The sequence below is a fragment of the Pteropus vampyrus genome, unplaced genomic scaffold, assembly GCF_000151845.1.
Source record: "Pteropus vampyrus isolate Shadow unplaced genomic scaffold, Pvam_2.0 Scaffold102, whole genome shotgun sequence".
NCBI lineage: Eukaryota > Metazoa > Chordata > Mammalia > Chiroptera > Pteropodidae > Pteropus > Pteropus vampyrus.
The window spans coordinates 1,717,851-1,729,195 of record NW_011888883.1 but is presented as its reverse complement, the minus strand read 5'-3'; the positions used below and the strand labels follow the sequence as shown (position 1 = coordinate 1,729,195).

General features: G+C 34.7%; 1 protein-coding gene across 19 annotated transcripts in view; it reads right to left on the bottom strand.

The window, feature by feature from the left end:
• Nucleotides 1-11,345, bottom strand: part of SNAP91 (synaptosome associated protein 91) — a 139,089-nt gene that overhangs the window by 85,081 nt on the left and 42,663 nt on the right. For all 19 annotated transcript variants that reach the window (XM_023533421.1, XM_023533420.1, XM_023533418.1 and 16 more), the window contains one exon: nucleotides 3,681-3,787. In XM_023533421.1, coding sequence (XP_023389189.1) covers nucleotides 3,681-3,787 — 107 coding nt within the window. The remainder of the gene's footprint in view (nucleotides 1-3,680; nucleotides 3,788-11,345) is intronic.

Sequence of the window (11,345 nt, the reverse complement as noted above, 5' to 3'; positions counted from 1 at the left end):
AATAAAGGTGAATTAATGAAGAGAGTATAAAGGTGTTCACCTAAGCTACTTTATCAACTTTTTTGTTGATTTGAAAATTACTCAAAATAAAAAGTTGGGAAAAATGCAAATCATAACTTCAATTATCTAATTTTATATAGATGATTAAATTGATTCTCAAAGAAACAATGTGGGTTAAACCAAAGTCTCTCTTTTTGAAAAACCAAGTGCTTTGATTATACTAATGGAAATGTGGAAGTAAATACACGGAGTCTAAGTGTTGGGCTCTTATTAAGACAATATAGCAAACTGGAGATTGGAAGACCCACTTGTGCGTCAAGTTCTGCACTAACTTCTTTCCTCTGCCTTTTCTATGACTAGATTAGTCTCTCAACCTGAGCACTTTTGACATTTTGGGATGATAATTCCTTTTGGTGGTACTCTTGTGTACTGTAGGATATTAGCAATATCCTTGATCTCTACCTACTGGATGATTGTAGCCCCACTTTTCTTCCTCTATCTATCTATTGATATAAATTGGTTATTAAAGTCTCTTACTATTACTATGTTACTATTTGGTTGTTACAACCAAAAATGTCTCCGGATGTTGTCCTCTGGAGAGGAGGAGGGAGCAAAATTGTCCACTACGGGGAATTGCTGGTGTAGAGAGCACTGGCCCCCATCTTTCTAAATCAACTTATGCTAGAGAGTTCTCTCCAAATACAGGCTTTAACTGCTAATGACTGAACTCTGGCTTTAAGGAAGTCACTGATGCTTCTCTATACTCACTCATATTATTACAAATTATGGAAATTATAAACCGAGGCAACTTCATTCCATTTATTTCCATATTTTAATACCTCTTTAGATGATCCATTAAAATAGTAATATGAATAAAGTCAGCCATTTTTAAATGACAGTATTATGGATCCCTAATATTGGAATCAGTTTGGTAAAGGGTGATGTGTTTTATTAAATGGATAATTCTGTTAAAGACACGATTTAGGAATTTTTTTCCTTGACATTGCTATTTTTACTGCCCTGAATTTCTGAACCACAATACAACTGGAAGATTGAGCTGAAGTATGATTGTATTACAGAAATCTCATCACTTTGTGTCTACAAATATTCTGGGAGACTTAACTCCTATGACTTGGTATTTACCTTGGAATAGCAAACTAAAAATAACTTGGTTCTATAAAAGGGAAGTATGTTCAGCAGAAATATCTGTTACCTATAAAACAAACATTTTACAAAGTTTCAGTTGTCTGCTTTATGAGCTTTCAGTACAGTCATCTCTCTATAGCCGTAGATTAAACCAGTCATAGATCAAAAAAGCTTGGAAAAAAAGTTACATTTTTGCTGATGTGTATTATGTAGTTAGGCTTATGATGGTTGTGTCCATACTGAGCATGTACAGACTTTTTCTTCTTGTCATTATTCCCTAAACAATATAGTATAACAACTATTTACACAGCATTTATACTATATTGGATATTATAAGTAATCCAGGGATGATTTAAAGTATAGAGAAGATGTGTGTAATTTATACACAAATCCTATGCCATTTTATATAAGGGACTTGAGCATTGGCAGATTTGGGTATCTAGAGGGGGCCCTGGAATCAATCTCTGTGCACAGCTAGGGACAACTGTTTAAGAATACAAAACATGATAAGTTTTTTTGCATGTCAAGCAATTCCACTGGGAAATTTGAACATTTCCATAGAAATTATTCTACTACTCTACATTTCTTTTAATATGACAAACAACTTATTGTTAACATTTGCCAAATACTCAATATAGCTGTATTTTTTAAATGACATTCCGGAAGTCTTCCACACACCCTTTAGGCAAATGGTACTAACTACAGGATAGCATACATCACATGACTACTAACTGGAAGACAGAGAAGCTTTGTACATTTGTCAAAAAACTTGTGTATTAACCAATCATAACCAAACAACTAAACACTAGTATTCAAACAATTACTGTTTAAATTATGAACAATGAAATTTTAATGTGAAAGAAAACATAAATGGTTATGGTTAGCCATTGTAGTTAGTGTTTATTCTATTAAAAATAATTTTGTAAATTAGTATCTATCCTATGAAACATTAATCATAATGTTCAAATAAAAGTAAAATATTTATTATTCAATTATTTAAGGACAGGCTTTCAAAATGAGGTCTGATTTCTGTGACTCTTATTCACAAAGGCCTGAATTAGGTCTATACTAAGAGAAAGTAAAATTTTACATGTAAAAATAGAAGGAATTGATAAATAAGTGCCCCTTTTCTCATGAAGACCTTGAGCTAAGTCTTAAGCTGATTAGAGAAATGTAAACCCAAGATGTCACATGTCCAGGTCCTTATCTGATATATATAGTAACAAATGGGAAAACTGGAAAGCATGTACATTAGAAATTAGTGGAACAATGAAATAATCTGCTCTAGGTGCTTAGGCATAATTGATTATTTTCCCAGAAAGAAATTAGGCAAATTGTACTAGATTACATTGATAATTATGGTCAAACCATGGGAAAATCATATCAAACACAAAAAATAAAACTTGTGTAGCAGCAAAAGCAGAAGTTTCAAGCAATATTACCCTTCCTTAAAGATCAACAATATCAATTAATCCATGAAGAAATACACATGAACATGCTTTAATGTATACGTAATTTATATAAGTTAAGCTTTATCTTTTGTTTCCCATGTTGTATAAAAAATATTTTTATTCTGATTACAAGCTGTATGGATCAAAGCTGAAGAGACAACATTTTACAATACTATTTTGGTCTCAGCATTTGAATTTTACAATTATTACTCCTGTGAATAAATGAGATTTAAAATATAATACATGGACTAGACTGCTTTTGAAATTGTGTATATAAAATGCTTGTTGTGTGCTAAATTCTCAAAAATGGCAAAAATCACAAAAACATGTCATGGATGTCCTATGCCCAAGGCCACTGTACGTTTTGCTGTTGAGCTTTAGAAGCCCTTGCACACAGCATTCCAGTCAGTCCTAGTAATATAAAAACCCATGTAATATAAAAACTCATCTGTCATCTTGCCAAAGGACTACAATAACAATGTCATAATTTCCACTATCAGTATGAATCAATAATTGGATTTTTATAAGCTTAAAGGCCAACTTACAGATAACCTGAGGAACACCGACTGTATGGCTACACAATTATTTTAAGTATAAAAATTGTCCTTAAGAAACAATTTATAAACTTTATAAAATTGTATTTTCTGTTTTAGTTTCTCATTGTGTTTCAATCATTGACAAGTTAGAAAGGTCAGATTTTATGATTAATCATTTACACACTAAGAACAATGAACCGACTTTTCTAAGGTTTTCTTCTAGGGTTCAATAAAAATGAAGCACTTTCTTACAATCGAAGATAGCTGTTAGGTGGGATGGCGGAATGGACCACTTTGTGAAATAGTAAATGAGCTCAGATCCATGAAACCTTTATTTGAAGACAGAATGATCATCTGGGACGCAGGAGTACAGAGTACGGCTCTGAGTGAAAAATTGGAAGGGATGATTTTTAAGGTCACTTCCAGTCCTAATACACCGTTACTCTGTGGCAATATTTCTTGCCAGATTATAAATTTTATCATTCACCCTAGATACATGAGCTAATATTTGAAAATCATATTTCCAAGAAAGCTTAGTATTACTTACCTCTGCAACTTTGAGAAATTCAGACACTCTCGTCATTCTAGTTAGAAATCGTTTGTAAATTTCTAGAGCATCTTTACATTGTCCTTTCTTCATTTCAAAAAACTTTTCTAGAAGAGATGGACAAGCATTTTGCAAAGAGTATTATATTCGATTTTATTCTAAGCTTATATTAGTAGTAGTATTTGAAGCTTAAATTAATATTTGAATCAAAACACTTGGCACTAAAATCTATAAGATCCTAAAGCACCCAAACAAGGGGACCCTTGGAGTAGTTTAAATAAGGTGTTATGTTCTAAGGTGTCTCACACGAAACAATTTAAATAATGAAAATACAATTAAAGTAGAACATATGAAATGCCACAACAGGTATCCCAGTTATCTGATCCAGCTATCCTACTATTGTTTTGGAAAACAGCATCAAATTTTTCATGATAACAATCTCAAAAGTTATGACTGCATTCAACAGCATCCTTATTTTCTTACTAGCTCACTATAAACCAGTAATTTATATATCGTAAAACAATCAAACGTCCCTGAATCAAAGAATTCTCTGAATGAAAAGTTGGATGAGATGACTTTCAAGGTCACTTCTAGTTCTAATATGCTATTACTGTGGCAGTATTTCTTGCCAGATTATAAATTTTATCATTTACTCCAGATACATGAGTTAATATTTGAATATTATATTCCCAACAAAACTTAATATTAGTTACCTAGAAATTGCAGAGGTAAGTAATATTAAACTTTATTGGGAATATAATTTTACACTCCATATAAATTAATACCTAGTTTTATTGGTCATGAATTATTTATTTCAAACATTATAATGTCTCCCTTAGCGCTAAAAGGCTGAAGTTCTGTGAAAAGCATTTGATTTACCAAACTCTTCCTGACTTTGTATATAATTGTATCCTCTTCCTCAATCTGTATTTTTCAAGATAGAAAAACATGATCAATTTGCTGGTCTTTTCTGCCTCCCAAGATTAGACTTCACAGTCATTAAGGTACTACAACAGTGCCATTACAATTGCAGGCTGACAGTGTATTTTTTCCACACAGTTTTAAAGAAAACCAGCACTCTATCAGTGTTTTTGCCAGCCAGTCATTCATTGGTTCATTCAGTCAATAATTACTGACACTGCAGATAGAGACATGGTAGACCAACAATATCTCCGAGGCAACTCTGGATCATAAATGGTAGTTCAGATCGTCATTATTTCATATCTGCACATGGTTAAACATGTGCTATTTTTGTATTCTTCTATACTTTAAAGTTCTTGATTTCATTCAGCATGTAATTTTACTACTTCAAAAGTATTTTTAATTTTCTCAAGGAAGGTTTAATAATATATAATTACACAAAGAACTAATTATTGAGGGCAGCTACTCATTACCTTCTGTTGACAGTCTTTTCGTAATTTTACTTTTAGCATGGACCACCCCTGTCGGGTACTCAAGAAGCAAAAAGATCAAGAAAATAAATACATATTGTGCTACTTGTTAAGATTTGAGAGGAAAGTGAGTCAAAAACTGGCCAAAGCTAAGGATATTTTCTTTGTCCATTCTATCGTAGTTTATAACGATGCAGACAGAAGCATGGTGCTACAAGGAAACAACTCTTTTTTAGTTTAAACGTTTGAAAATAAAGACTTATTCTGGTAAAAAAACAAAAAACAAACAAAAAAAACACTTCTCTTTCTTGTTGTACAATCTTCACATAAACAATTTCTAAATATCTAAATTACATTTCTGTGATCTAAGTTTAGTTCTTTATGTCAGATTTTCAGCAATAACACAAAAAGAGAAATCAAACTGAATAATCCCCATTTTCTTTTAAAACTAATGCAACAAAATTTAAAGCAATTCTTCTCTGTCTCTTCTGGATGCTTTTTAAATTGTATCTGTCTTGGTAATTTAGGATTCAGCAACAAAAGAGATTCAAACATAATGGCTTTAGGTTATAATCTCGTAATTGTTTCTTTAATACTGGTAGTAACACCAAAAGGCAACATGTACTGATATATGCAAAGTTGTGAGGTTTCTTTGTCTCCTAAGAGACCAGGGCAGGGTCCAAAGAAATTAACGCTTGACAGAAGGGCTGGGTCACCCAGAAATGAGCCTCTGCCTTTCTTTAATATTAAAGGCAACACATGTTGATTTTCAGTATTTGAAATGATCAAACTTGACATCTGTAACATGAATCTTGGTAAGGTATTGATAAATACCCCTAGCATGTTAGTATTAACTTTCACGGAATATCTGTTCTGAGAAAGGAGCCACACAGAAAGGAATCTCATCCCTGTAAGACAAACCGAGATTCTGAATATGGACTATTATTAACGACCACCAGTCAGTAAGGGAAATGTCTTCTAAGTTGAACGTCAGAGTTTCAATACAGTGATCAAGTGTTTGTGAAGATTCGTGGCACCAATACTGATTCCAACATTAGATATAGAGAACTGGTCATAAAGTCCTTGATTAAAACTAACACATAATATATTTATAAAGTTAATTCCTAGCACTATCTAACAAACAAATAAAAAACACACCTGTCTGAAAACACTTAGGATACTAAGTGTACCTATCTTCTAGAGTGTTACTTTTACAAGAGCAATTTGACAATGCCAGAAGGCAGCCAGCCACTCAACACCAGAATGTCATCAGGCAAGAACATACACCTCTACCACTTTTGAAAAGTCAGGTCTTTAATAGGAAAAGATGTTAACTCTTCTCTTTTCCTGCTCCTAACCTTGGCCAATAGACTATATTTTTCAAATTAAATATGTACTGAATGGTATTTTAATATAAAGAGAAAATACATTATTAGTACAATCTGTGATGTCAACATCAAGTAGAGCAGCATTTTAAGAAGCTGTTCAAGACAACAACAGAGGAGAATCACATGGCTTAACATGTTTAATGGCTAAACGAATTGTGAAGACAATAAATCCAATGTTCTTGAACAGAACTGGGAATGAAACAAGGGTACAGTGGTGAGAGAGTATGAGAATAAATCAACCGGGCATGAATTTGAGTAAGGTGAGCACATCACGGGTAATTAAGGTGTTAGGTTTAAAAGTCTAATTATATATAAACAGAAAAAAGGAGATTAAGAGGGGCAAATTCAAGAGTTCAGTTTCGGAGATTGTTGAGTTTTAGGTAAGAACGCAATATCTAAATCTAAGTTTCTACGAATAAGAAGACATGCAAAACTGAAGCTCGGAATAAAGGTAAAAACAAATAATAGATTTGGGATTCAACATAATGAAAATGATAGGTTTTACAATGAAGAATATACAGAAAGAGCAGATGGTAGACAGCTAGAAATGAACTTTAGCAAAAGCTCACATTTCTGAGTGTTAAGAAAGCATAAGATCGGCCAACAAAAAGAAAATGAGAAAATATCTTATTTGGCTTACCAATAAACTCTCTCACATGAAATAAACGTAATATGGTTTTGAACTGCATATTATGGACAGCAATCTTTCCCCACTAAAGGCAAAAGCTCCAAGGGCACAGTATTTCATCTCAGTGACTGGCGCACCCAACCTCCATTCTATTTTTTTCTAGACTCATGAGAAGCCAGGGTTTCAGATGAAAGTTTAGTTCTGCAAATTAGACAGACCTGTGGGAGATCTAGAAGGTGAAACTGAGGCAGAAGCTGTCTTTCCTATACCTTTTTAGCTGTTTCTTATAACAAGTTATACTATCCTAGGAGTGTGAGATTATCTTCCGGCAGCATTCCATTGTCTACCCTTCAGCTTCCTGGGTTTTGAGAAGTAATGGTTATGGTTAGAGCTGCTTGATCTGACTCCCTACTATCTGGATTATAGCTTCAGGTGACCATTCTCCAGCTTCCTAGGATTGCAAGACAGCCAAAGTGGGAACAGCAGCCTATTTTTAGCATACCATAAAGTGGCAGCCTCAGTAGTAGCTTCCCTAGCGTGGAAGAAACTATTTCAGTAGTCATCTCAGGAGGCTGAGCCTAGTTCCTGCAGGGTTCCAATAATTACATAAACACCTAACTTCCTGTATTAATTCCATTTTTATTTAGAATATATATAGTGATTTCTGTTTCTTTTTTTTTTTAACTAAATTTATTGGGGTGACATCGGTTAATAAAATTATATGGGTTCCAAGTATTTCTGTTTCTTGAATAGACATGGTATTAGATACCTGAAGTAGGAGAAATCAGACCTTCAACAATGTCAAATATGGGAATCTAGGATTAAATATGTAATCTGATTAGATGGGAAGGCATAGATGACAACCTGCTACTACTACTGAAAAATTGGATTCTCATAGTCTGTGCTACACAGGAACAAAATAATTACTTATATGATCATCTATGGTTTTCTGAAATGAATACCCAGAATGAAGCTTATCAGACCAAGTAGCTGCTGGGACAGATGCCATGATGGGAGCAAGGCAAACAGAACTGTGGGTGGATGGCTGCTCCTGAATCTACTGGAGAGCTTAAAAAAGAAAATGACAACACAGGGTTTTAAATTATTGGCTCAAGGTTCCATTCAGACTGTGGTACTTTAAGCTGTTCTGAAATAATCTTATCTCTTGCTGACACAGGGCTGTCATAGCTAAAAGTCAGATTGTTTAATCTTGCGAGTTGCTGAATTATAACAAATGTGAATAAGTTAAATTTCCAGCCTTATCACGGTTTCTTTTGTGAAAGTTAAGACATTTCTTGTGAAACAAAACTGAGAAAAAAGCACTTAAGTATATTCCATCCAAAATGAACTATTCTTTCTTGAAAAAGCTTTTCCCTCTCAGTCTGAAAAAGCTGGTCCTGCCTTGCTTGGGGATCCTGAAATCGACCCACCTTTCATGAAGGAATAAAGTCTCCTCACGCCCTCTCCCTGCACTTCTTACCCTCCTCTCTTTGCCAACAGCTTCAATTCCTAAATGAGATTAAAATCCAGCAATTCTGGCATGCCTGATGGAGATGAGCACAAAGTCCGACCCAGGAGGAGAATATTACATGCTAAAAGAAGTGCAAGATTTTGTAAATTTATGTTGGCAATAGGATTGTCAGATAAAATGCCAGGCACCGAGTTAAATTTAAATTGTAAACAACAAATAATTTTTAGCATGGGCATGTCCCAAATAGTGCACAGTACTTATCAGTACAAAAAAGTTATTCATGTTGGTCTGAATACAAATTTAACTGGGTATCCTGTATCCACCTCCCCATTCCCAAGTCTGTCAATCCTAAATGATAAAAAATCTAGAGAAATGGAATGCATTCTAAAGGTTCTGAGCTGGAAAGAAGAAAGATCACATTAGATTTTATAAAGTAATTGATAATTTATCAATTTGGGTGACCATCCTAAAAAGGATGGATTCGAAGTGCTAGCCTGAACATCTGAACATCTGGGAGTGGCTCTAAGACAGGATTTCTCAAAATGAAATCCCCCAGACCAGCAGCAACAGTATCGCTCAGGACCTTGACAGGAATGCAAATTCTCAGGGCCTTCCCCAGACCCACTGAATTAGAAAGTCTGGGTTAGGGTCTAAAAACCTAAATTTCAATAAGCCCTTCAAGTACTCTTAAGGAAAGTCCTAGAAGCACAGCCAAAACACTTTCCCCTCATCTCCTGCAAAAGGACCATTATCAGAGTGACTATGCACCAGGGGAAAGGGACATACCCAGACTTTTCAGGGACACTGACTCTAAGCTGATGCTACTCCCTGGGGATCCAGAATGTCACTATATGATCTACCAATCTGGGTAGAGAAATAGTAAACAGACCTCTCAGAATAAATCAAGAGCATCAAATTATTTTCATCCCTTGCAAATGCAGACCAAAGGACATATATCCCACAAAAAGGCCTCAATAATCAGGGGGCTAAGAGGACTCCATAAGTTGATGAACAAACTGTCTGTTGCATCCGAAATGGAGGTTATGAATTGGTTTAGTCTGTCAATACCTGAGATCAATGCTGAGCTTCCACCATAGCACCATACTCTAGGGAGTATCAACTCATCCACCAGGTAACAAGATAGGGATTAACTCCTAGGGAGGAGAGCAGCAATCTTTCTATACTGTAACAGATAGTTTATCTGAATATAGATTTATCATCTCTGCCCACATTGCTCTGCCAGTACCACCATCTGTGGAATTACTCACCATCATGGTATCTCATACCACACTGCCTCTATTTTTACTGCACAAGAAGTGAGACGACAGATTCACCCCACAGAATTCATCAGTCTTAGCATGAATCCCATCGGTCCAGAAGGAGCTGGCCTTACATAATGATGGAATGGCCTGCAGAAGAATCCATTTCAAACCTGCTCTATGAATATGCCTAAAGAAGTTAGGGATTCTAATATATACTCTGAACCATTGACTAGTTTATATGGTATGTTGTTCACCATAGCTAGAGTGCATGGATCCAGGAACCTAGGAGCTAAAGTGGACCCTCTCACTATTATACATAAGAAGGTGGCAGTGTCTTATTTCCTGTACATCTCCAGGGGTGGTGTCAGAGGTAGTTGTTAGCACAGTGGAATAGTTATTTATTGTTATGGAACTTATTCCTAGAGGCAAAGCTTAGAACATACTCCTTCAGTCATTCTGAAATTTCATAACCACCAAAATCCCTATATGACATCCCCTCCTGCTTGAAACATCTAGATGCTTTCCATTTCTTGCTCTTAATCTTGACTGATATGAGAATATACAGAGAAATGTGACCTGAATGAAATACATATTAAGGTTTTTATGTACTAAGTCTGCAGTATCCAGATCTTTGCATTTGATCAGCCTTCATTCAAAGACGCCATTCAGTAGTTCTACCTACCAAGTAAGTTAATAACTCCATCATTGTAGCAAGCAAAGAGTTTGATAAGATCTTTGAAAAGAAGCATAAATGCAGCATTTATGACACCATTTGTTAGCTCATTTGGATGCACCTAGAAGATGAAAATTTAATGTTAAAAATCATATCATCAAATGACAATTTTTCTGAGAGCACATTAAAATGTCTCAAATGATTTAAGAAATTAATCCATATTCTATGTTATATAATTATTTTAATTATTTTAGTAACCCTACCAATATCAAAAGATTGATTTTTTTGTTTGTTTCAATTTAATACAGTGAAGCTAGTCCTATCAATTATAAGACTTATATACATTCTATTTGGTCAGTGGTCCATAGCTCACTCAAATCCAGCTTTTAAACATTTGGCCTTTTTTTGCTTTCACTATGTTATATTACATTCTTTCACTTCCCCTATGGAATGTTCTCTGGGGAAGAGTTCAGGCTCCAAGGTCCTGCAGGGACTCAGTGAAGACGCACAGCACAGGGAATAAATACCTTAACAGCTAGTCCTAAAATAATTCCTGAGACTCACAGCATTAACTTATCCACCAAAAACTCTAATGACCAACACAAATAAGAATAATTTCTTCTCATCCCTCAATCCTTGTTCACAATTTCTCAAGCTCTGCTCTTTTTCCCTTTATGACTTTCGTCTTTTAAGACAGTGTCATTATGAAGGGCAAGAAAAGCAAAGAAAAATTAATATACAAAAAGAAAAAAAAAGCTAAGAAAAGCAATTCCATAAATACCTAGTGAAGTCCTTACTATAAAATCTGTCAAAAAACAAGATGGGGAGCTGCTTTTACTGAAATGTCACAGA